The sequence below is a fragment of the Ammospiza caudacuta genome, chromosome 22 (assembly GCF_027887145.1).
Source record: "Ammospiza caudacuta isolate bAmmCau1 chromosome 22, bAmmCau1.pri, whole genome shotgun sequence".
Lineage (NCBI taxonomy): Eukaryota > Metazoa > Chordata > Aves > Passeriformes > Passerellidae > Ammospiza > Ammospiza caudacuta.
In genome coordinates, this window is record NC_080614.1 from 7,055,045 (window position 1) to 7,082,092 (window position 27,048).

The window sequence follows — 27,048 nt, forward strand, 5'->3', positions numbered from 1 at the left end:
ATAGGAAGATTAAGGGGAGAAGCACAAGGAACATGGCTCAAAGCTGGCGTGGATGGATTCCCAAGAAGTCACAAAGGGAGGAGAACCTGTGGGCAAGGGCTGCACCACTGATCAGCATCACAGGAAAGCCCCAAGACACTGAGATGACCCTGGAGCAGTTGCTCAGACTCCACAGTTCCCAAGGACAGACACTCCCCACGTTCCCCAGGGACACCTAAAGCTTTGGGGGCCACTGCTCTAGCAAGACACTGTCTCCTCTTCTCCCTGGAGGCATCCAACGCTCTGGAGAGCAGGACACGAGCCACCCAGGAGACACAGCTCTGCCCAGGGGATGCTTGGCTCAAGTCCGCAGGTAATTGTCAGGGCTGGCAAGGAAGACTTCTGTCTGAGGCAGCGTCCAAAAAATTCAGGACAAATAATCCAGACTGTGCAATTCCATGGGAAAAGGACAGAAAAGGACACGGGGACAAGAGACCGCACGCGTGGCTGTGCGCAACACCACAGGGTTCTGCTTTGTTTTTTTTTGGTTTTTTTTTTGTTTGTTTTTAAACTGCACGTTCATTATCATAAAGAAAAGGAGCTGAGTAATCAGTGGGGGAGTAGAAACGTGGATCTGGACAATTCTAAAAAACCACTAGTATTTACCAAGGGCAGTTTACAAAAAAGAACTGGAGGACTTTGGTCTGATCTCTGCTGTCGTTTCCACCCTTTTAGCATTGAAGGGACCCAAGTGAGACCCATCCCAGTGTCTGATGTGCAGCACGGCATGGCAGCACCTGACTCCATGGAAAGACTTGGACAGAGGGTTTAGGGTCAGCACCCACGAACGCCACCCACCCCAGCAGGAGCTGGACGGGCGTGGACGTGTTTCTAGAGCAACACGCCAAACTGGAGCCTGCAGAATCGTGCTTCCCTGGCAAAAATTCCCTTTGAACACTATTAAGAGATCTCCAGGATTGTGGACAGCTGGCTGTGTCTTCTCCTGCTGCAGCAGAGCCAGCCAAGACTGGGAGAACAAAGGAAGAGGCTCTCTCAATCCCACAGCCCCAGGCTGGGGGAGGAGGACACGAGCTCCTTCCTCTGGTTTCTCACACAGGGCTGAGTAAACTTTGGTGCTGTGGCCAATTCAGAAGCCATTTTCCAAAAACCTTCCCACACCCCATTCCTGAATTTCTTTCTTCTGTGCCATGAGAGGCCCATCTCTTGGAAGTCTACCCTAAAATCTGCCCCGTCTGGCCCCGAGGTGTCATGCCTAGCATGGCAGAAATCACAGCACTGTGGAAACGGGGCAGGCTCAGGATTTCCAGCTTCTTCCCATCGACCTTGATGATGTCTTGGGACACAGAAGCCTGGAAATACCTTCAGCACTGCCTTGAGCTGTGCTCTGGATGGTTTTGGGAAGCTTTTCCTCTGCTTCCCGCCGGCAGCACAGCCCCAGCTGTCTCCCACCACGGTCGCGTCGCTGAAAAAGCATTTCCAAAAAGAACCAAAATTATATATATATATGTATACGTACATATATATGTCTATACATACACACACACACGTATATATATGTATATATGTCTACCTATATATACACATATAGGTTGACAGGCAAGCTGCCAAAGTAGAAAACATCAGATCACCCAGTTTGCATGATGCGTGTTAAAGAAATGAGACTTTTAGCCCATGACATCTTCTTTAAAAATGAGTATTTAAGATCTTCAAAAATTGCTACAGTACAAAAAGTGTTTGTGTGTGTATATATATATATATATTTTCTCTCTACATATACCATATGTATGGACTGGAATGGATGACCCCACCAGAAGAGATGCCCCACTTGTCCTCCACAACATTTCCAGGCGTTATTGTCTCAGCTCTTTGCAAAGTCTTTGCATCAGTTCATGGCACATAATGGTAATTATTGGCACAGGTTCAGAGTCACCATCCATGGCCGGGCTCCAGGCGCTCATTCCTTCCCTTTCCATCCCTTTGCTGGTTCCTCCTCCTCTTCCTCCTCCTCCTCCTCCACGGGATTCTTTACTCACACACTTTCGTTTCTCTCCTCCCAAAAACGTGCTCCTTGACAACGCAGTTACCTATAGGCATGTTCATTTTTATAAAAATATATTTGGCCCATAGAACGCTGCTCTTTGAGTCTCCTACTGGTAAACAGAAATGGTAGGTACAGGTAACCCATTATTTTTTTTATATTTTTTACAGGTTCACCAATGGAATCCTGTTGAGGACGAGAAGAAAAAGAAAGATTAAGTCACGACAGGGGATTTGCACCAAGTCTTGCATCACTGCTTGGATGATCTCTCACAGCCTAGAGGTTTCCTCCTCCTTCCCCCTTGGCTGTGGAGCTGTGGGATTCCTGGGGGTATCAGTGACCTCCTCCTCCTCCTTCTCTGCAGCTTCTGGTCTGTTCTGGGGATTGGGACCACTACTTCTCTCTCCTCAGGGCCTTTACCAGAGTAGGATTTACTCCAGATCATCCCTGCATTCTGCAGCTTCTCACACTCGGGCCTTGAGCAGTGAGTGCTCTGGCAGACGAGCAGATGATGACAAGCATTAACAAGATTTTCTAAAGTTAAATCTAAAGAATCAATAGGGAATTGGTTAAGCACCAAACCAGAGATCCTATCAAAGTCCTTAAGCTATTTATTTACCTTCTACTGGAAGATGCCTTCCTATGCAATTTTGGACCCTCAATGTGAAGACAATTACTCCCCATCACTGGCGTGTGGCCACTTGCTCTACATGTCTGGGACATTTAATGAGCTGTAGCACAGATGGGCGTGCCAAAGACAGCTGCCAGCAGGTACCTACACCCTGTACAGCCATGCTCAGGATACACATTCCTGACCCACACATCCCTAACCTGTGCCTTCTGCCTGGCTGGGATCAGCATCCACAATGTGCTGTCTTTTTTGTTCCAGGATTCTTTCTCTAAAAAACCGCTATTTTTAAGCAAGATGCCCAATTCACCATCTCCAAGAACAACCCCGAAGTCTTAATTAGCAAGACAGATTTTCCAGAGTCCTTAATCTCCTGTGCTGGGGCTGTGCTGGGACTGCTGCTACTCCTCCAAAGACAAGCTGGGATCTTTTATGATGACTCATTATCTGTTAATGTTAACACAAACCATTTGCTGTTGTTAGGCAGAACGGGGCCAGCAGCAGCTGCTGCCGTGTTCCAGCGTGGCTTTCCCACACATTGCTGTCAGCTCTGTGACAGGGCAGGGTCAGGCTGGTGTCACCAAACCAGCACAGCTGCTGCCCCAAAGTGTCCCCTGCCTGCCAGAGGTGCCCAGCGTCCCGTGGCTCCTGGTGGTGACTGGTTAATGCACAACAGCAGGGTGTACAATTGGTATTGTATCCCAAATAGCCTCTTTGTGCAAAGTAGGTCAGCGCTTGATCAACCTTACAGATTTTTGTATAATCTCATTCCATGGGGTTTTTCAGTCAAAGAGAGCGGGATTAAGGACAAGAATAATGCGGAATCTCAAACTTCATTTCAGAAAGCCCCAAAGCCAGGATGAAATCAAGCCAAACCAGCCATCCCATGCTGTGGTGCCTGGACAAAGCCACTCAAGTCTTTGGCACATGTCCTGTGCTGGTCTGCAGAGCGGTGCTGCTCCTGCTTCTGTCTGGGTGCTCCTCCAGCACCACTGGCACCAGGCAAGAGAAGTTTTCCTTTTCATCCCTCCCTTCAGGTAACTCCTGAGAGCTTCCTTACCTAGCCAGCCCAGGGCTGCACTGAGGCTGCACTGCTGCAGACAGACTGACTTCTCTGCCTGCAGGAGCAGCTGCTGCTGAGCTGTGACATCTACCAAGGAGCTGGTGCTCCAGCGGGGCCCTGAAACCAGCACAGGCAATCTGCTGGAAAGCTCCACCAGCTGCTTGCCAGGGGCAGCATTGCCTGCTGTGGGCAGGGATGGTGCCCTGACAGGGACCATGCCTGCAGCACAGGAGCCCTCCCCTGCTGGCACAGGAGGAATCTGACCACAGCAAACAGCTTCAACATCTGCTCCCTGTGTACCTGGATGAGTTTTACCAGGTTTCCTGACACAAACGTGGCGCTGCCTGCAGCTCTCTGGGCTGGAGATGCTCTGCAGTGCTGTCCCTTATATCTGCTGCCTCAACTGCTCAGCCCAGCCTGATGATGCTGTCGGCATCACCCAAGGCCAGGGTGACAGCTGGGCAGTGCTGTGGTCAGTCCTCACACCAGGCTCACAGACTGTCAGATGTGAAGTCGACATTAAATTCCAACTTGGTGGTCATTTCAACAACTGTAGTACCTCTGTCCTGCCACCCCTGTCCTGGGACATGCCACCTGCCTTGTGCCTCCAGCTCTGGCCCCACACCATCAGAAACACCAATGTGCACACAAGACAGCTCAGAGCTGTGAAATGCTGTCAATTAAAATGTGTAAAACACCAGGAGAAAATGGGTGTGAGGAGAAAGCTGCATGTGGCCCCTCCAGCCAGAAAGCTGCACGTGCTCCAGATCATCCTCCTCCTCTGCTGTGGTGCAGTGGGTCAACAGCAACTGTCCCCTTCAGGTGACCTTGCTGCAGCTGTGGATGCCAGCCAGGAAATACTCATTCCCCCGGAAACGGTGCAGCCCAAGCAGCTGCATCTCCTTCTCCACCAGCCTCTCCCCTAGAAACAAGAGCTGGAGAGGCATCCTCCATGCCCGCACTCCTCTGCTTCCCTCCATCCCACTGCTCCTCTGGCACTTGGCAGCTGGTGAGAGCACAAGGCAACCGCGGTGGCAGGGACAGCCTGGCAGGGACAGCCTAGCAGGGAGCTCGTCTCCGTGCCATCTGCACCTCACACAGTGACACATGAAAACTTGGAATGCTCATTTCACCTGAGGGATTTCCCAACAGCACCTGGTTTCAGCTGGGACACACCACTTATGCAAGTGTGTCCCAGAAACACGCTGGTGCAAACACACCTGTGCAGAGTAAACACGCAGGGAACAGGTAGAACAGGTTTGGGGATCAATCTCATTTTGTTATCCTTAATGAAACCAAACAGCAGCTTCCAGAATTGAGTCTGTAATTGAAGTGCCATTACAGAGCTAATGCTCCAGGTACGAGCCCGATAGATTTTTCCAGAGCGTGTCAATGTGCGTTTCATGGATTCCATGAAAACGGATCAATGAGAATTTCAAGGATTTAATAAGGCGTAATGGAATGGCTTCAGGCTATTTAAAGAAATCTACGCAGGTGACCAGGGCATAGTTTTGGCCTGGGGTTTCACAGCACCTGGGGCAGGAGCAGTGGGATCCACACAGGATTCCTACAGTGCTTCAAGCTGCTCCTTCCTTCCCCTCTACCCGAGGCCTGGAGAGCTGTAGATGGCATTGAGTGTAGCTGTCTTATTTCTTTTCAATTCACTTTAAGCCAATGGAAAGACTTCCAAAACTACAAAACTGAGGATGGAAAAGGCCCAGTGGGTTATTGCTGAGGCTGGTGTTCCCTGCAGATCCTCCATGCTCATTCTCCTGCTGCCCTCACTCCTGGCACCAGCTCCTGCCTGGGTTCCTTTGCCCTCTGTTCCCTGAGACAATGGCCACAACAACAGAATCAGAGAAAAAACATGAGCATATCAGTGGATGGGGAGTGAGAGCCTCTCACCTTCACCAGTGAAGCTGCTGCAGCCAGAAGAGGCTCTGGGGGGGCAGTGGGGCCATGCCAGGTGAATTCCTGCTCTCTGTGCCCCACTGTGCTGGCACACACCTCACCTGCCCTGTCTAGACACCACAGCCCCAGCACGGCCAAGATCATTAACTTTTTATTCCCTTCCATTCTAATCTAATTATATTTCTGTGTTCAATAGCTGTGCATAATGTTAAACAGGCTATTCCAAGTGAGCTGCAGCCAGGGAAGGCTGGAAATTTCATTTACACTGAATATATGATTCATTATAGCAGGGACTTGGGACAGAGCAATTAATTCACCTGAGCACGTGGCTCAAGCGGGCACTGCTGCCCAGGGTGAGCTGGCACACACAGACTTTTCCTGCCACTGCCATCAGCTGTGCCACCTTCAAAAGTGACACAAGGAGGTGAAAACGGCTCAGGGCAACTCAACAAAAGAGAAGGAAATCCCCAAAGATTGTACTGTTGCAACCTTAACATCGCTGCACTCCTTCAGTCACAGCAACACCCCAGGTGTGACCGGCTGATGGGGACTGTGCTTGAAGGGTTGGCCTTGCAGAGCAGCAGGAGGAGGAGGAGGAGGAGGAGAAGGAGGAGGAGGACCCCAGCACCCTTGCAGTGAGCATGGAAGTGTTCATGACAGCCAACATCACCAAATGAGCTTTCAGATACTGGTGGAGCGTGCACGCTCCGACGAGGCGGGCTGTCCATCATGCCACCAGAGGTTAATTACAGATCAGGCCATTTCCCAGCACGGAAATTACTGTGGCTTGCTGAGGTTTCAGAGGTGGGCTGGAACCATGGGATCAGGCTGAACTTCAAGGCTGCCCCAGGCACTCTTTGCTTTTGAGTCTTTGTCCATCCCAGTCCTGCCCTGTTAGTGTTGGCCTGTCTGCAATTAACCTCCCTGGAAAAGTGAGCCTTGTTTGGCTCCCAATGCCCCATCCAGGCATGGAATGAGTTCCAGTCGCACTGAAGGAAGTGCAGGGGGAAGGATGGCACCGGGCAGGGTGTGGTGGGCACAGCAGGGGCACAGGATGGGTGCGGGATGGATGCGGGGAGCGCGGTACGTACCAGGAAACAGCCCGCTGGCGTCTGCCCTGCGCCCAGAAGTCAAACAGGCTTCGGCCAGTCAGCAGGAGATTTCAAACCATTTCTCAGACACAAAGGCCACGGGAATAAGATGCCGGTCAGAAGAAGAGGGTCTGCAGTGAGCAGAAAGAGGGGCTTGTACACGCTGGTACGTAACACACACGGCGCAAGCCGGGCTGGCCTGCTGCACAGTCAGCTGTTCTACATCTCTCTGGAGTGATGCTTTGAGTGGGCTTGGGTGCACCAGGCTGCCTGGAAGTGCTCTGGGATAGAGGGTCCCAGAAAAGCATCCCTGGATGGTGATAAAGCCATGATCTCTGCTAGTCATAACACAGGCACTCTCTGTCACCTGGCTGGAGTTCATATCAAACCAAGGCTTGTGGACACCCAACAAAATGGTGTGACAATCCCTGCCAGTTCTCCACCTCCTGAGATGTGAAGAAACCCTGGAAAATGCAGACGAGCAGAACTCTGCACACATGTAAGAAATGCTGATTGCAAAGGCATCAGTGCTGGCTGAAAGGCATTCAATTGTTGGCTCCAGGCCTGTCCTTGGGGCAGGCAGATCTGGGCTGCGGCTGCCACACATGCCGTGGTTCCTCAAGGCTGTCTGGAGCATCAGCTGCTCATTTTCTCCCTCAAAACTCTCTGCCTGGCTTCCCCTCCACCTTTGATGGGGGACACACATTTACCATATGGTGAAACCACACCAGCACCCAGTGAAAGCACTCTGGAGACAGCCTGTGGTGTGGTAAACATCGCTCCCAACCCCACTGCTCCTGATCCCCCCTTCCTGGGCAGGCAAGGGGCTGGCAGAGCAGGGCCACATCCCTTGGCTGCAAACGACGCTCCTTGTTAGCGCTGTGCCGTTGTTTTGCAGCAGCCAAACGGCTCATTTGGCTCTCGCTGCCTGCTCCTCCATTAATCACCTGCTTGTTTGCAGCCGATGCCACTGAGGAGACAGCACGGGCGCTGGAAAAATGGATCCAGTGGCATTTTATGTGCTGGCAGGAGCAGCAGCAGCTGGGAAATGAACACCGTGTGTGGTGCTGAGCTCTCCCAGCCCGTTGAGGCACCCATCCAGCCTCACCACCAGAGCTGGGGTCAGGGGGCCAGTTCCACACTGAACTATGAGTGGGTGAGCACCCAAGAGGTGGGAGGCTCTGCCAAATGCTCCTGGAACGGCACCCCTTGTGGAATTTGCAGGCAGCCTCAACAAGGGAAGAGATGAGAATCTTGACTACATGTTTCAGAAGGCTGATTCATTATTTTATGATATATATTATATTAAAAATGCTATACTAAAAGAAATAAAGGATACAGATAGAAGGCTAGGCAAGAATGATAATACAATCTTGCGACTGACCATAATATCAATACAGCTGGACCTGTGATTGGTCATTAAGTAAAAACAATCTACACGAGACCAATCAAAGATGCACCTGTGTCGCAGACATCTTTTATGAAAAATCCTTTCCTTAGGACTTTTCCTCCTGAGAAGCTGAAAGGCCTCAGGAACAAAATGTAAACAATGGTTATCTGCTGCTGTGGAATGCAACAGGTGCATCTGTAATTGGTCCGTGTTGGATGTTTGTAATTAATGGCCAATCACAGTTGGAGAGAGAGCCCAGCCACAAACCTTTGTTATCATTCTTTCCTATTCTATTCTTAGCTAGCCTTCTGATGAAACCTTTTCTTCTATTCTTTTAGTATAGTTTTAATATAATATACATCATAAAATAATAAATCAAGCCTTCTGAAACGTGGAGTCAGATCCTCGTCTCTTCCCTCATCCTAAGACCCCTGTGAACGCCATCACACACCTGTTGGTAAACAACCTCCAAACCACATTCTGAGCAATCAGATAATTATTGTTTACATTTTGTTTCTGAGGCCTCCTAACTTCTCAGGAGAAAAATATCTTGCCAAAGGGATTTTTCAGAAAATATTTCAGTGACGAGCCCCATCACCCCAGTGGTATGGCGCTGCCCCCACACCCAAACCACGGCGCCCAGCTCACCTGTTTCCATTGAAGGTGGTTTTATAATCCCCGGGCGAGTGCAAGGTGTCCTCGGCGTAGACGGGCACGGGGGTCCGCACGCACTCGTGGGAGCACTGCAGCGTCTCGTTGTAGGCGGTGAAGATGTCGAGGGCGCTGGGCACGCGGGCGGGGGCGAAGTCCGTCAGGTTCTGGCAGCTCTCCTCCTGCTGGTCCAGCTTGCGTTGGTGGCTGTTGCGCCGGGGGCGCCCGCTCTGCGCACAGCTGGGCAGGGGGAGAGAGAATCGGACAGTCATGGCATGGTCTGGGGTGGGAGGGATCTTAAAAACCCTCCAGTTCCATCCCCCTGCCATGGGCAGAGATGCCTTCCACTAGATTGGGTTGTTCAACCCTGTCCAACCTGGCTTTGGATTCTTCCAGGGCCACAGCTTCTCTGGGCAGCCTGTGCTAGGTCCTTACCACCCTCATAAGGAAGAAGTTTCCCTTAAGATTTAATCTAAATCTTCCCTTTAGTTGAAAACCATTCCCCCTGTCCCATCCCACTGTCTGTCTGTGTGAAAACTTTCCCTCCATTATAAGTCTGTTACGGCCTGAAAGGCCAAAGCAGAAGGGATGGGAGGCACAGCGTATCCCTGAAACTTGGCAAGGGAACTCACCTGATTGACCAGATTGTTCCATATTATATTAGAATTCAGAAATTCCAATTCCAATTCAGAATTGGAAAGATCAGCCACAAGCAGTCATTTGGCTCGGTGCTTTTTTATAAGAACCAAATTTACATTTTAGACACAAGCTCTTTCCCATCAGAGGAATGACTTAATGAGTCACACTTTTGTACCTGCAGGAAGCAAAAGCCTTTTCTTAAGTGAAAATATGTAGGTGAGAACAATGAAGTGAAACCCTTTCCATTTGGGAGACACCAACAGGTTGGAACTTCTCAGGATAAATGAGCTCAGGACCTGGAGTGACACAGCAGAGGGATGGCTGGCAGGGCAGCCCTGCTCTCCGGGGGCTCCTCCAGCTCTGGAGGCTTCATAAGGATCTCGTGGCTGCACAACACTTCTGCCTCAGTACGTCAGAGACGAGGAGAACCCCAGCTCGCAGGAGCCGCCCTCAATCAGCCTGGTCCTATTTCAGGGTCTAGACACTGATTTCATTAAGATGCCACTTTTTCCAGATGGGATTGACAGCGCCTTGCAGAACGCTGGAGTTTTGGGAGGTGGCAGCTCCGAGGGTGGTGAGAGCTGGCGATCTGTGGAGGGGCACTCCTGGGGACAGGAATGTGGGGCTCTGCTGGGAGCAGTGCTGGCCAGGGTGACAGCATCTGACTGCTGGCTCCGCTCTGCTTGATGCAAGTGAAAGAGACAGCCCTAAACCAACTGCTGTCTCCCCACGGCACGTGTGCAGGAGGAGCAGTGACAAGAAGGACGCTGGCTTGGCACGCAGCCATCACTCACCCATCCTGCTTGAAGGGGACAAATGCCAGCCAAAGGATGGGGACAGTGACTGTGTCCCTGCTGGGGACAGGGCCAGAGCATGTGGTGTGGGTCACTGAACGCAGCCTGAAATCAGGCAATGAACCGAGGCAGTTTGGGTAGAGTTGAGCAAACTCCCAGGTACTGTTTCTTCTTCACCTTGGACACACCTGGGTGCTGCCCACACTCTCCTGCTGAGGATTTTCTCCGGTGATTTCTCAATTTCACTTACTGTAAAGCATTTCTATTCCACACTGATCACTGGATTTATTTTTTCGCCCCTTTTGGCTCCAGCAGCAGTTACTGAGCTGTTCTGCCAAGCTGTGGTCAGCCGGATCAATGACTCGTACCGCTCACTGCTGCGACTGGAGACAAATCCCACAAGTGTTTCATAAACTATTCTCCCTGCTCCTTCACTGAAACACTGCAGCAACCAGGGGAGTTCAGTGAATTAAATACCACTCGAGATAAAGCAGGGAGCCTCACTGGCTGGTCCCCACAAGTTCAGCTGTGGGGACAGAACCTGTGTGCTTTCAGTTGGCTGCTGCTCAGCATTACAGCTATACCAAGATGAAGATGCCTCCATAGCCCTGCAAAGGGCTTCTCCTCTCATCCCAGCTAGCCAGCAGGCTCCTCATCAACCCGGTGCTGTAATTGCCTCCTGGCTGCAGAAATTGATTTGCTGCAGCACCCACGCAGAGCTCGGCCAGGCCGGAGGGGAGAGCCACCAGCCAGGCTCCCCCAGCCCCGTGCTGCAGCCGTGTCGCTATGCCAGCAACGCTGACCTCAAAGTAGGCCAGATTCCCTGGGAAAATAGGTAAAGTGAGGAGTGCCTGGAGCGAAAGCTAACCTATTTTGCCATACGCCCAAGCCACACTGAGAGAACAAACCGGAGCACATGAAGCTGGAGGAGCACAGCAGCGCCCCGGGGGTTGGGGCATGCTTCAAACCGTGGCACCTGAGGGGCTTCGACGGTGCCCTTCTGTCCCTGGGGTCACAGGGAAGGGCAGGAGGTGCAGCTGCTTCTTGCCAAGCCAGGCTGGGGATTTTAGGAGCAGCATAAAAGCTCCTTAGGGAAGGCAGTGGAGGAGCTGATGGCACTGGACAGGTCCTGGGAACACCTGCTGTGGCCCAACACACGGCTCTGACCTCTCCAGGTGGCACTGTGCTGAGGCACGTGTCCCATGAGACTTGTCCACCCAGCCTGGGCAAATGCTGGTCCCCAAAGCCACTGGCCAGGTGGTGTGAGGTGGGGAAGCTGCAGGGGGACAGCTGAACCCCGATGCACCGGCCTCCTTTGGAGGTTTTGCTGTAAACGCCCCATTTTCTCCTGCAATCCCGGCAGGTGCCACAGGCTTTAGCACCTGCAGCGGGATGGGCACCTCCATCCCCACCCTGTCCCCATCCCACGCCACCCCCCCAAGCCAAGCAGAGCAGGAGGGACCTTACCAATTTTTTAAGACAAGAGTTGTTATCAGCGCAGCTATGACCATGATGAGGGACACGGTAATAGTGATTATCTGATGAACAGCCAGACCTGCAGACAGAATAAAAGAGACAGTGGGGATGGGAACTGAGGGGACCCTGGCAGAGCCCCCCCATCCCCACACAGCCCCCCACCACCCCCTCCCAGCACGAGGCCACACACAGCCCCCGGCAGCGGCGCCGCAATCCTCTCTCCTGCCTTACACAAAACAAATCTGTAAGCCAGGCTCCTCATTTCCTATCCTCTCAAGTATGTTCCTTGTCAGCCCGAATTAGGCACGAAGAACGGAAGAGAAGTGAAGACGTCTCCCCTCTGGGACGGAAAGGGAGACGAGCACAGCCCTGCACTGGGTGCGGGATTCACCAGGGAGAATAATTACAGCGCTGGCGGCTGCTCGCCTCGCAGGTCGGGTGGGCTCATTTCCCCCTCTTCACCTTCCACGGGGTATCATTTTGGCTCGTGGATCATTCCTAATGAGCAGTTTGGAAACAAAAGCGGCTCGCTGTACACTATGTTTGTGATTTTGTGCTGCCTTACAGTTGCAATTTTGTAATGAAATGATTTTTCCTGGCTGCAGCCCAAGGATGTGCTATTTTTCACAAACAGATGTTGCAGCTCCTGATGGATGGTAGTTTTAATAAATAAATAAGTCCTAGAATGACAGGAAAATAAGCAGTTTTATATATATATCTGTATGTGTCTGTGGCAAGGACGGAGTCAGTGCCAGGGCCATGGCTCAGCTGGAGCAGGGGGTGGCAGGGGGAGCCAGGGGCAGCACTGGGGCAGCCTCTGCTCCTGGGGAAGGACTCACGCGTGGCCCCTGCGCTGGCAGGGTGGGCAGCAGCCAATTCCAGCTCAATCCTCAGCTGCTCCACCTCTAGGTTTCACCTCACAGGGAAAATACCACACTGGGAGGCTCCCCACCTCCCAGTGGCACCCCACCTGCTGAAGGTGAGGCCCAGAGAAGGACTTCTGAGTTCCCAGAGGGTGATGGCGATGGGAGCATGTCCCCACGGGCCCGAGGAGGGCGGTGGCAGCTCGTGGCAGGTCGGGAGTGACGCCCACCCTGGCAGCAGCCAGCCCGGCCGCATCCTGCACGGCAGCCTTGGAGCAGCTCCCAGTGGGACGCTGCTGGGAAAGATAAAAGGAAAGGCTCTAAAAATAAAATCAAACCAGCCCAGTGCCTGATTCCTTTGAAAACAGAAGTGGAGTCGGGGACGAGACCTGCTGCAGTGCTGGGAGCTGAGGCAGCGGTGGCAGGGCCACGGGAGAACCTAATGATGCAATTAATCCTTGCATTTACGTAATGGGAAAGGCACAGGCAGAACAGATTGCAGGTGGCTGAGCACTGGGAAGGATGGCAGCTCCTTGGAGCAGGACACATGGATTTTAAGAAAGGCTGGATAATTTTAGACTCCATCACACACATAAGATGCCATATGTACCGGCACAGCAAAGTTCCTTTACATCATGTATAAATTCGGCAGAAGCCAGGGGGGTTTGAAGGGGACAGGAGACCTTTGTCTCAAGGCTGGTGATGGGCAGAGGGAAGGCACCCAACAGGTGGTTCCCCGGGAAGCCCTATAGCAATGCCTGCTGCAATAAACACTACCAGGTCTTTATTCTTAATTTACAAATATATCAATTTATGAATATATCAAATATTTTCTATTAGGCCCTCAAAGCATGTAGGGCCAAACGGAGCAAGATCAAGCAAATATCCAGTCTGTCAGAGGTGGGGTTAATGTGTGGGGCATCCTCTGAGAGGGAAATGTCCTGTAAGGGACATAAAGCACCCTGGTGGGTGAAGTGAGGTGGACAGAGATGCTGCCAAGGGCAAAGCAGTGTTTTAGATTAAGCCCAACGGGATGGAGGAACGGGACTTGGAAGATAAAATCAATAGCTCATGGGGCAAAATCCTCTTCCTCCAGTGCAGGAAACTCCCCATGGGAGCCTGTGCCCCCAGAGAGAGACCCCGGGAGCAGGGATTACAGCGCCTGGGCTTTGTTTGCTCATCTCCTTGGCAAAAGCTCCGATCCCAGCGGGTCACGGAGCCCCGTGGCCGTGTAATTACACGTTATTAACCGTGGAAACAGGGAGCTGCAGCGGGGAGGGACACCCAGCCCCGGCCCCTCTCACCTGCAAACGCCTCAGCCCGGCGAGGGCTCCCCCTGCCAAGGCTTTTACCAGGCAATTTGACGCAGTGACCATTTAACTGGAGGGTAATTACAGGAGAAGTATTTAATGGAGCCGAAAGTGTGTCCAAGCCTCTCTGCGCTTCTGCTAGTGCAGCAGAATTCCGCACGCCGCCTGCCAGGAGGGAAAGCTCTTCAAAGGCGCTCTCTGAACCCTCGGAAATGCTGAAATATCTCTGGGTTTTTCCACTCTCGTGCCGTCCGCTCTCACTAGGGCCTCTAAATCCCCAAGGTGGGGGGGAGAGGGGCCACAGAATCCCCAGCAAGGCAGCACAACCCAGCTCCATATTCCCCACATCCTGGGCAAAACCCCGATCTTCTCAGAGCAAGCCAATGCCAGGGCTTGCTTCCTTTTTTTTTTTTTTTTTTATCTGTTATTTTAAAGACCATATATTTGCTGCTGAGATGAAAGTGCTGAGGTTTGGCCTTTTTGGCCACCTTTTGAAACGGCTCCCGGACAGCTCTGCATCAATGGAATTAATTCCATGAGAAAAATCCATTCGAGACTAATGTCTTGCTACTGCAGGAGCACGCCATGGCAGCGAACAGGAGATATAAGCTCTTAATTAAAAACAAAGAGAACCTCTATCCCCCAAGGCCTTTATTTCAACAGCTCTGGTTAGGGAGCCTGTATTTTTCATTTTCCCAATAAAAACAGCTATGAGCTGCAACTCTTTGAAGACCCTCGTCAAGGCCTTGAAGCTGCATAAAATTAGAAAAAGGAGAAAACAGCTCTATTTCATTTGAAAGGGAGAAAACTGGCATTACTCTTACAGGCCAGATATTGCTACCCCCGGTCTCTTCCCACACTTGTGCTGTGTGGATCTCCCTCTCCTCAGCATCCCATCCTCAGCCCTGGCATGAGTCCCCTTCCTCTGTTCTCACATGCCCTGAGCACCAGGATGCCAATGCCTCCTCCTGAGCATTGTGGAGAAGCTGGGGCAAAGCTGCTGGACTCAAGAGGCTTTACAGCTTCCCCAGCCATCAGAAATCACATCTGAGCCCCAAAAACCTCATGCCCTGATAAAGCTGCTTGCGGACAGAACAATTCAATCAGGAGCGTGGTGTGGCCTCCCTGCTGCCACCGCCGGCCTTTCCCAGGGGGGATCAGCCAGATTTGGCCGTAACGTGAACCTACTGCTGGTTAATAGCTTGTAAGGAAAATAATTTACAAAAGCCACAAGGGTCTGATACAGGGGTGGAGACACAGCAGAAATCTTCTTGAAAAGCCTTGTCACAGAACACAGCCAGTTCCTCTGCTGCCCAATTCACCATGCCACAATTGGCTCTGCTCTTCCCAACACCTTGCTGGCAAAGCTGAGGTCAGCAAAGCTGCTTTGGTTTTCACCTGGTAAATCAGTGATCTCTCTGAAACCCAGCCCAGGGAGTGTTAGACATCCTGAGGTGAAAATGCAGCTTTTCAGCAAAAAACCCACCACGGCTCCTGGCAACTTCCTGGTATTTTGAGCTGGACTGATGAAAGAAAGAAAATATCTTCCCGCTGCCACTGCTGCTGCTGCTGCTGCAAAATGTTTTTGCCAAGAAGGAAAATCCTGGAGGTTTATGCTAAAGACACTGGGACTTATCTTCTCAGGTGTTACAGCAAATATCACCGAGCAATAAATACCTGGAGAGCAGCAGAGGGGAGTTTCTGGCTCAGTGAGAGGCACGTGGGAGGATGTGCACAGGCACGTTCGCAATCCGCGCATCCCCAGGAGTGTCCCCACTCCCTTGTAGGGAGAGCTCAGCTGATGGCCACGCTCCTTTCTGGCTTCCATCATCATCCTCCACCCTTCAGGAAAGCTGCAGCTATGCATGGCCCTACAAGGGATCCTTTGGGCAGCTCCCAGGATGGGTAATCATGGTTGCCAGCCCAGGAGACACCATCCAGCTCCTTCACCTCCTCTCCGTCCCCGAGCTGCGGCACCACCCCACGCCTCGGCACGGCGGATCAAAGAGGCAGCTCCATCCTCGCTGCCCAGTGTTTTCTCTTTTAAACACATTTTATCTTTAATTAATTCCTTTGAAGCTTTTTGCATCTACTATCTCCTCGCCTCCAGCAACCCCCTACTGCACCCTCTTTCTGGAGGCAGGGTCATCACCAGAGGGAAGCAATGCCTCTGTTATTATTTATTCCTGACACACAGCTGGCTGGACATGGGGAGGGGCCTGGGGCCACCACCAGCTCAGATCCAGCTGCCAACACCCCATGGCCCCCACATTCCCCCAGGAGAACCCCAGCCCTGGTGAAGGGGTGTCCCTGAGCACCAGCTCTGCCACAAGCTCACAGACTGCGGTGCCAAACGCGCTGTGACCGGTCATCAAACACCACTAAGAGCAGCAGACAGCACATGGAGTTTTCTGCCTTATAAAGCACTTAAAGGTTTAATTAAAGATGGCTTTATCCTAAAGCTCCTGAAAGGAGGCTCAGACAAACCAGCGAATGCAATTCCTGCCTCGTGCTGACAGCTCTGATTCATTCCACTCTTCCTTGCTTTGGCTGAGGCTGCGGGACCCGGGGATGCTCTGCCTTCCTGGAGGAGCCCAGCCCACGTGGAGAGTGCCCGGTGAACGCTCCTCACAGCCCTTCCCACTTGCAGCATGCTGGAATTTTAATTATTCCCCTCTTTGCCTGTTCCAGAGTAAAACGATTGTGACAGCCCTGAAGAAGGAAGCACATTTTTGAAAAGCACAAGCATAAACTACGCCTGGGTGAACATCCTGCACGCCCAGCTGATGCCAGCAGTGCTGTGCTGCATGGCAGGGGTGGCACAGGGACAGGAGCACCTGAGCCACAGGTCACCTGAACCCCCACAGCAGCACCCACAGGGCCAGCACATGCACCTGCCTCTGCTCTCATCCCAAGCATTACCTGCCATCACTCCTCTGCTGCCTCTCCTGCCTGTGAGATGAGTGATTCCTATTCCAGGGGAATTTTTTTAAGCTTGTTTTTGCTGTCAGCGACTCACGGAGGCATTGTTTCTGGCTTTTTTCTCTTGCTCCTCAGTGAGGAGGAAGGGGGGCGAGAGGATGATCTGACAGAGCAGAGCTGCTCCCATTGCTCATCTCAGCGAGCACCGCTGCCTCTGCTGAAGTGAAGCGGGTCTTTTTTACCACCTTGTGTGCACCCCAAGGACCCCATGGTCCTGCACAGCCACCAGGGACCCAGAGGAAAAGCACAGAGGGATACCAGGATGCAGAACAGGAGGGATATGGGGGCAGCAGCACGACAGCAGCCACCTGCTCTGATGGAATTAAATGTGGGGGGATCTGCGTGGCTCCAGGAGCCTTGGGACAACTCTGCCAGCTCCTGTGGGTGCCACACACAGGTGGTTCCACCCTGACCCCCCTCCCCATGTGCTGGGGACAGCTGAGGGACCACAGGCAGCGAGGGCAGCACCGCACCCACCGCAGGCTCCCGTCAAGGCGCCGCACCGGGCAGGGACTGGCAATGCTCGCTGAGGCACATAAACCGAACAGGCGAGTTACCTCATCCTCATTTGTAGCCATATGTTTTTCCCAGCAGAGAACAAACACTTCCAGCCGCTACAGCTTATATAACAGAGCGGAGCAGGGCTGGGAAGCTGCACGGCTTCGCACAGGCGCCGCACCAGCAAAACTGGCACGGACTCTGCTTTGAGACAGAGCCGGCTGCTCGCTCCCAAAACGCTGTCCTGAGGCGTAGCAGGGGCATGGATCTCCCACTGGGAGCATACTGAGAGCTCTCCTGGGTGCTCAGCCCCAGCACTGGAAGGAAAAGCGGATCTGGACCTCAGGAGCTTTTCAAGTGAGGGTGGATGAGCTGGGATCAAACAGGGCCTTTAGACCCGGGAAGAAGTTTATCACATTCACTGCTTGAAGAGAAGTTAATTAGCAAAAACTCAGATCATGGAGAAAGCCCCTAATGAGAGCTAAAGCCTGCAGATTAAAGCAGCTGGCCCCCTGGGAGCTGCTGGGGCTGCAGCTCCCTTTGTTCTGCAGGACAGCAGTGGTGGCACAGGCAGGTGGGTGGCATCACTGCCAGCTCAGCTTCGCCTAAACAAGGCAGCCCACTCCAGCAAGTCCCAGAGCCCCAGCACATGCCAGGAGCCATCCTCCCACAGCTGGTGCAGGCAGAGGGGCTCCTGCAGCTGGCTGATGGCAACAAGTCCACTGGACCCCACCCTCCTGGACTGGATGATGCCACTGAGGCCAGAGGCATTGACCCCAGCAGGGGGAGACCAGGCTGATGCTCTCATCATGCAGAGAGCAGCAAAACCCTCAGCCCTTATCAATACTCCCTCGCTGATCTACCCAGCCCATTTCAGCGTTTTGTAAAAGGTGTGTAGGCTGGGAGTTATTTTTCGGCTATAAATAACCCCTTTAAGTCAGGAACAACATCCTGGTTGCATCGTCTCTTTTTGCCAAGCGGGGCAGGCTGGATAAATTAATTGGGATTAAGATTAGGCCGTAAAATTCCTTTTCATTTCGACTAGAAAATCGCAGTGGGCTCAAAGCAGTCGATGCACAGTGAGTAAACTCTGTAAACTATCCACCGGTATCCCACGGTTTAATATCAGCAATAACAAATATAATTTGCAATAAATGGGAAGCAGCTTTCCCATCCATGTCCACGCAGCAGCCGGCGCCGGGGGAAGGCATTGCTGTGCCGAGCGTGATGCTCAGCGCGATTACGGGGAGATGGGCTGTGGATGGAGACTGTAATGGGAAAACACAGCGAGCGGCTGGAAAACGCCTCGGATAAAAGCGATAATCAGCGCCGAGCGCCTGTTTAATGTCACACTAACTCCTGTCCCGGGCAGCGCTGCCACGGGGACACTTGTGAACCCGACTGATGTCCCCAACACCTCGCTGTCCCCCTACCTGTGCTGTCTCCCAGCCCGCGCGGCGGGCGAGCATCCTTCCCCCCGCTGCTGTGCCCTGCGGCCGGCTCGGCGGTGCTGCTGCGCCCGGGGCCGCTGCGGGACCCGTCCCCGCCGGGCACTGGAGCCGCGGTGCTGGGGGGCACCCGGGGCGGCGTGGCGGCCGTGACGGAGGTGACAGCGGCGGCGGCAGTGCTGGCGGAGGTGGTGGCAGCGGCGGCGGCGGCGGCGGCGGCGGCGGTGGTGGTGGCGAAGGCGCTGGGCAGCGTGCTGCTCTCCAGGGAGTCCTCCTCGCCCGTGGGGCCCCACACGATGACCTCGGGCAGCGCCGTGGGTCTCCCGTCCCGCGGGGCGAAGCCGCGGCCGCGGAGATGCCGCCGGCCCCTCCGGGAGCGCGGGCGGCGCACGGGGCGGGCGGCGGGCGCGGCGGCGGCGGGGGGCGGCCGGCGGGAGCGGGGTCTCGGCACGGGGGGAGCGGGGCCGCAGGTCCAGGCGGGGCCGGGGCGGTGCAGCTCCTCCGTGCCCGCCGTGCCCCAGAGCGAGCCGCGGGACAGTCTGTGCCGGAGCGCCGGCCGCGCCGAGAGCTTCGCGCCGGGGCCGGCGGCTGCTGCGGGCTGGCAGCTGGCAAGGTCCATGGCTAGGTGGAACATGGCTATTAGAATCCAAGCATGGCTTCCGAGCGGGCAAGCTGACCTGTGGATAGATAGGGATTGTGTTAGAAGGGCAGTGGGGTAACCCCGTTGTCCCTTTCAGTATCACCCTAGATCTCTGAGCCCAGCCACCCAAAACATCCCCCAGACACACGGGTGTCGTTGTCCTCCCTGGTTCTCCAGCCAGAGGTCCCCAAAACGGCATCATAGGCATGCAGCACCCCATCCCCCTGAAAACTACCACCACCAACATGGCAGGCTGAGGATCCCCACTCACAACTGTGACTTTTCAGTTGGTCTGGGGATGATGGGAATGACCTGAAGATGGATTTTACCAGGAAACACTCTAGAGGAGCGGCCAGTGCCTGCTTTGCCCAAACTCAGCCCTGTTGGGTGAATTATCCAAAGCAGACGGGCCAGGACAGCTCCAGCAGCACAAGCTTTCACTCCAGGGACACTGAGATGCAGGGGTACCAGAGAACCCATCCTTTGCTTCCCAGTCCCACAGGCAGCATGATGAATCCCTCAAAGGGCTGGAGCAGACGAGTCCGTGGGCTCTGGTGTATGCACGTGTGGCCCACCTCCCACTATGGCAGTCACCCACGCTCAGCAGGAACATCCTCCCACGGCACATCCCCTCCCACAGCATGGAGCACCTAGGCTGAACGTGACCCTGCAGGAGGAGCAGCCCTTTCTGCTGCCCTTTCTGCCACAGAGCAGCTGGAACACCCCTGAGCTGCTGGCAGCTTGAGCAGTTGGAATTTTGCTTTCATGTCACCATCACATCACGTCATGTCACAGCCTTCTCCCTTCCCCAGTGACAGCACACTGAGGCTCTGCTCCCCTCATGTCTCCTCAGTGATGCTCCCCCACATAAATCAGCAAGAAAAACTCTCCTAGGCAAATTTCTGTTGCCTTCTCCCCATCCTACCCCCCTGGAAAGGAAAAAAAAATCGCCAGGCCAAAACCCAAAAATCTTTACTCCATTTTACTTCGCTTTTACAGGAGAAAGACTTTTGTTGAACTCAGCAGGAGTTAATGAGAGCTTTACATGGCTAAACGGGCTAATCCTCTGCAGCAGCGCCCGCACAGTCCTTGGGAGCACGACAGAATGTGCATCTGGTTGACAGAAGCATTTGTACACTCCCTCTGTGCGTGAGCAAGCAAAGCTAAAGGAGCTGACCTGGATACTCCCAGGCACAGGCTTTTTCTGCTCAGAGGATCTCTGCTTTTTTCCTAATTGGGTATTTTTTCAAAGCGTAACAACATTTATTTTGGGGAGGGAGAAGGCAACGCAAGGAAAGAGCGCAGAAGGAGAAAGGGAAGAGCCAGAAACAGACAACAGGAACCAAAATAGTTCAGGCTGGGGGAGGAAGGATTTCAAAGCTTCAAAAAAACCACAAACCACCCAAACCGTGGTGGTGGTGGTGGGTTTTTTTAGAGGACGACAGAGTGGTGGCAGCACGAAGAGTGTCCCCCACGTGCTGCAGGCAGTGCTTCCACTGGTGAGGAGCCACAAGCTCATGCTCCAGCAGGATCATCCAGCACAGACTCACCTTTGCAATGCTCAGGAGCACTCCTGTAGCACCTCAGGCTTGATTTCAGCCTCTGCCCAGCTCCCCAGCATCACCTGAAATGTCTCCTTGCAAGGAAGGAAAGGTGCTGGGCACCTTCTGACATGGCACTCGCCCCAGGTGCCACCTCTCACACCATCTGTGCCCACCCCCAGATCTCATCCTCTTCCCAGCTCTCTGTGCTGCTCACACTCAGAACTTTTATGAACAGCTGCTGAACAGAGCCAGGGAAGATGTGCCCAGCCCAAACTTGGCGCTCACTGCATCCCAGCCATTGCCTGGAAACTTCTGAAAGACAAAATGCCAGTCCTTGCTGCTTGGGATTGGCAGCACACAGGAAAAACAGATATTTCCATCTCCTCCTGTCTCCTTGTGACATTTCAGGCAGAGTGAACTTGCAGGGGCTTGCTTCTGCAGAACCTGCCTGACACAGCTGCATCATTCACAGCAGCATCAGGAGGATGTGTGGGCAGAGGCAACACCCAACCCTTGCCTTGCCCTGGGCCATGCTGGAAATTTGTGTCCCAGCATGGCCAGGCAGTGCTGGTGACACCCAGGACACCGGCGTCCCTCACTGCTGCCCAGGTCACAGGCTCTGGCATGGGGATGGACACAGGAAGGGACACCCAGATGGGGCAGATCCCACTCTGTCCCAAGGACAGCTTGGGTCACCCTCCCACCAACATCCCATCAAGCAAGGGGCCGTCACCCCTGGAGTGTCCTCCTTGCCACCACACCAGCTGGCACGTCCCCAGGAGATGGCTTCAGCGACAGCAGCAGCCAGTCCGGTTACCTCGGAGGAATTTTGCGTGGCATGCGATCTTCTGAGGGCTTTGCAACAACAGATAAGAGCAAGTGTCCTTCAGAATAAATAGCAGCGTGTAGGAGTTGCCGTTGTCCTGGCAACGCAGCGTGATGTGCCCGGCGCGGCGGCGGCAGCGGGGATGGATGCGGCAGCGTGGCGCGGCCAGAGACGGGACCACCCTGCCCTCCCCTGCCTCCCGCGCCCCCTCCCCACGCCAGCACCCTGCCAGGGCCGGCAGAGAGAGCGACACGTCCCGAAGGACACCCACGGAGCGAGGATAACACACCGCGAGGAGCGCGCATATCGGAGCGAGGACACATCCCGCCCGCACCTCCTGCCACCACCTTGTCCTTGCCCCAGAAAAACCTGGGCTGTCCCAGGAGAGCCCCGCTGCGGCTGGCACAGCACGGCCCGGCCCGGCACAGCGCCCCGGGAGTCCCTGCCGGCAGAACAGGCAGGAGGAGAGCATCGCTCGCCTCTCGGGAGCGCCCGCACAAAGTCACCGCTGCTCGGAGGCCGGGAGGGCGTTCCTGCTCTGCCGAGACATCAAACAGCTCAAACACCTCTCCAACGGCACCAGCTGCTCCTCAGGGACAGCAGAGGACCCTGAGCTGCTCCCAGTGCATGGGAGAGCTCCCTAAGTGCACTCAGAGAGGGGCTGTGGCATAGGGAAGGGAACACATCATCCAGACCCACACACAGCATCCATCCGCCTTGGTTTGGGGGCACGGAGCCAGCCCTGGCTGGAGGTACATTTAGACCCGAGGGATGTATGGAGCAGGGCTGTGGTTACACTCCTCACTCAGGAATCAGGGCTTTCCTCACCCCCCTACAAGCACACACAACCCATTTTGCAAAGAAATTTGAGGAGCGTGGGCAATTTTCACATTCCTTCTTTTCCCGTCTTGGAGGTGAATGGGAATGTTGTCCCAAAATACTGCTCGAACTCCAGGAAAAACTCAATAAAACTCTGAAACTGGGTTAGATAAAGGAACGCGGAGTGGATATATTTGAGAAAATGAAATCCTGTCCTTGATCTCCTCATCCAAGGCCTTGTCACAAATCCACTTCCCTGGCTCCATGGATGGTGAGGTGGCCACACTCACACACAGGAAATGAAACTCCTACAAATATTTACCTGCAACAAGCAATAGAGCAGATTTCAAGGAAACTGCTGGGTTAATGACGTAGATCAGGCACTCCAGGACTATTTCCTGAGCCAATCCAAGCCCATTCGAGTTCCAAAGGTGATGGAACTGAATGTTGCACTGGAGCCACCACAGCCTCCCCACCCAACGCACCTTTCAGAGCCCTCCCCTGTGTGAAACCCCTTCCTGAATCTTTCCAGGTGCAGCTGTGTGCTTTGAAGAGGAGGACAGTTGGCACTTGATGTGAAAGAGAATAATTTCAAAGGTGCTGGAGGATCTGAGCTCACCATGGTCCTCAGCAGTGGGGAAGAGGCTGCTGTGGAACTTGGCATTACCGTGCACTTGGTACCAACCTCCATATGCAGGGAGGGAATGGCGCAGCATCCAGCATGGAATGGGACAGAACAACCCCTGCCCCAAGCTTGGGAACCCTCAGGGGTGGCAGCATCTCAGGCAGCCCTGATACTGCAGACAGGACATGGATTAATGCAGTGCACCCGCCGTGCTCCCAGAACCCCCCGGCTCTGGTAATGCGTCTGAAAATTAGCTGGGATCACGGCTCTGACAAACATCAAAACGCCACCCGTCAGCACTAACCCACTTCCCCAAAGCCTCAAAGGCTCACTTGAGTGCAGTCCCTTTCATAAGGTCCTTTTTTGCTCTCCAGCATCAGCCCCTTTCTCCCGTGCCTGTGGAGACACTTCACAGGAGCATTAACTGTAGAATAGGCTGATTTTTAATGCAGAATTATACAAATGGAGCCATTCTTCCATTTCATGCCTCCTGTTAGGTAATCTATCGGTATTGCACAGGGAATCAAGGTTATGTCCTTGTTGGGGTGATTTACGAACTCTGAGCATTTCATATCTCCAAACACCAAGCGAGGCAGGGACAGAAATATTCCTGTGAATGCCTGGAGCAGGAGCTGTGGTCAGAGAGCTGGGGTGATGTTTCCTTGACCCAGGCAAGACAAAGCAGGAAAGCAGGCACCACACTCTAGGAAAAGCATCCTTGGCAGCGCGGCTGCGCGTCCTACAAAGGCACTGGGAGCAGGGCAGGTTATGAGACTACATGCAGGAACTCAGTGGCTCCACACGGAATAGAACCAGGCCGCTGCATCCCAGTGGGTGACTTTCACACTGGAGCAGGAGGAAGGGGGGAAAACTTCAGTGGCAGATACTTGGCCCGCGACTGTGTGTCCTCGCCGAGGTGGGGACTGCAGCCACTGCTGCAGCAGCTCTCCTCTCCATCCCGCTGTCTTGTGTGATGATCCCTGCAGTGCAGAGACTGTCCTTTGTTGTCACACTACCAACCATCACCATGGCAATGGAGCATTGCCATTCTGCACTCTGGGCTGGGCCGGGACTCTCCGCAGGGCTGGCAGGAGGGGAGATGCGCCATCCCATGGATGAGTGCCAAAAGGCATGTGGCAAGTTATGGCACAGGATTGTTGTGGTGCGGTGTAATAGCCTGTCTCAGTATCCCAGTTCCTTCCCCAGGTGTGCCAATAACCTCTCCCTTCCCCTTCCTTGCCCCCTGCTAAGTGCTGTCTGTCAATCTTGGCATTCCAGAAAGGGCGTTGTGTGATTGGCGAAGTTCAAAAGATGCCTCTCAGCCCTGGGGGACATTGGGCCATCCAGGTATCATTTGTCTTTAATTTAATTCCAATACTTATTTAATTCCAATATTCCAGTATTTAATTCCAATACAGGATCAGCAGGTGACCTTGTGGGCCACTCCCACATGGCATCCACCATGTCCCACCCCACACCCCAAGCATCAGCAGCACCATGGAGACCTCTCTCCTGAGCCATGTTCTGCTACAGGATGAGCTTTTCTGATCCCAGACCCAGTGGGAACTGGGAACATACAACACACTCTGCCATCTGTAGCCCCAATCTCTTCACAGATAATTATAAATTTGTGAAGATATGGCTGCCAAGCTCTTTAAAGCCAGGACTGGGACTTAAGGCACAAAGGCTGACACACAGTAGCACCTAAGTAAATTAAATGTGCCACATCACTACCTATCTATATTACAGTCCTGAGCTTCAGGATTACCTACTAATAAAAGTGATATTTAAAACAAGTCCTAAGTTCCTCCGCTGCCCCCTTCTCCCCACAAGTAATTAAACCGACGCCGCTTCCCGCAGCGGAGGGGATGGGGTTTATCACGGAGGGAAATCAGCAGAGGGTGAAATAGGTTGAATCCTCCCTGCCACGCTGCTGCCTGTTGGCCAGGCAGACAGCAAACACCCACTTCCCTGGGAAAATGGGGCAGGGAGAGGTTGGGTGGGGCTGGGAAGCCACGGATGCCCCCCAAGGATGGAAATACCAAGGTGGAGGCAGCTGGATCCAACCCTGGGAGTCATGAGAGGGGGGCAGCAGGGCGGCCGTGCCGGGGGGGAGCCACTCGCTCTTCTGCCTCTGCCTTGAGCTCACCCAGCTGCAAATAAACAATTTTACCATTTGAATAGCCGCGAGTGCGGAAGGCATAATTAATACCCAGCGGTACCATCAGCCAATGTGCTGATGCGAGAGGTGCAGCCCCTGCCAGCACCGGCAGCGCTCAGTGCTGGCTCTGCAGGGCCGGCCCCGGCTGCTCTCGCCTCCAGGCCTGTCCTTTGCCACAGGCAGGGGAAGGGCAAAGCCTTGCAGCACCCTGCTGCTGGTGCCCACCGGTGCAGGGCCCCTCTGGTGCATCCCACACCCGCAGGATGCGGCAGAGCAAGGTGGGGAAGAGCAAAAAGGAGCGGGCAGAGAGCAAGCCCACGTGGCATCGCTGCGAAGGCAAGAGCTGTGCCCAGTTGATGCCAAAGTTGAGCCAGCCTTTAACCCCGAGTTTCAAGTTCAGTTCCCACTTTCAAATATTTTAAAAGACACTGACAGGACAAAATGTCCAGTGCCTCCAGCCAGCCTGAGGATGAGTGTGAGAGCTAACACAGTGAGCTGGCCAACACTGTCCATTATGGTCAGCCCGGATTAGCTTGCTCTAGAGAGGGCAGGATATCTGCTTGAGAGAGTTTTCTCTGGTCTTCAAGGATTATTTCAGACAGGATTTGAAAGTGCCAGGGTGGGAAGCCCAGAAGTTTGCTTGCATCTTCAGACAAAAACATGCCTCAAAATTTCCCGTGCAAGACCAGTGCTTGGTAATTTACCTGCCACCGCTCTGGCAGCTGCAGCTCTGAGCTTAGTCTGGCTCCCCTGGGAAGACTCAGAATGCTGCAGGTTCATCTGTCAGTGTGGCAAGACAGGTCCCAGCCAAGCCAGGGGATGAACTGTCTCAAGTGCTTCCCAAGGGGGTTAACACAGTGGCAAGCTCAGGCCCTGAATCCCAGGGTACTACTGGAGCATCCCTCCTGGCAAGGCAGAGTGTGGGTGCTCCTGGAGCATCCCTCCCAGTGGGCATAGGGCAAGTACCACTGGAAAATCTTCCCTCAGCAGCAAAGCCTGGGTACCACCAGAGCATCCCCCACAGTGGGCACAGCTTGGGTACCACCAGAGCATCCCCCACAGTAGGCACAGCCTGGGTACCACCAGAGCATCCCCCTCATGGGCACAGCCTGGGTACCACCAGAGCATCCCCCACAGTGGGCACAGCTTGGGTACCACCAGAGCATCGCCCGCAGTGGGCACAGCCCAGATACTACCAGAGCACCCCTCCCTACCAGAGCACACACAGTGTGGGTACCACTGGAGCATCCCCCTCAGCAGACACAACATGAGTACCACCAGAACATCCCTCCCAGCAAACATGGGAGGGTACCACTGGAGCATCCCTCCCAGCAAACATGGGTACCACTGGAGCATCCCCCTCAGCACATACAGTGTTGAATACCAGCAAAGCATCCCTTCCAGCAAACCTGGGGTGGGTACCACTGGTGTATCCCCTTCAGCCCACACAGTGTGAGCACCACCACAGCATCCCTCCCAGCACACACAGTGATGGCACTGCTGGAGCATCCCCCTAAGCACACACAGTATGAGTACCACCAGAGCATCCCTCCCAGCAAACATGGGTACCACTGGAGCATCCCCTTCAGCACACACAGTATGAGTACCACTGGAGCATCCTCCTCAGCACACACAGTGTGAGTACCACCAC

The 27,048-nt window shown here is 53.8% G+C and overlaps 1 protein-coding gene across 1 annotated transcript; it reads right to left on the reverse strand.

Annotated features, from left to right (window-relative positions):
* Positions 1-2,169: 2,169 nt before the first annotated feature.
* AJAP1 (adherens junctions associated protein 1) lies at positions 2,170-23,327 on the reverse strand. The gene is made up of 9 exons (XM_058818550.1): positions 23,231-23,327; positions 22,127-22,330; positions 21,784-22,017; positions 20,468-20,535; positions 18,768-19,512; positions 11,673-11,760; positions 8,770-9,012; positions 6,732-6,862; positions 2,170-2,224 (listed from the first exon to the last, which is right to left on the reverse strand). The coding sequence occupies exons 1-8, from the start codon at positions 23,325-23,327 to the stop codon at positions 6,790-6,792; spliced, it is 1,752 nt and encodes a 583-aa protein (XP_058674533.1). The 3' UTR covers positions 2,170-2,224; positions 6,732-6,789.
* Between the last annotated feature and the right edge of the window lie 3,721 nt (positions 23,328-27,048).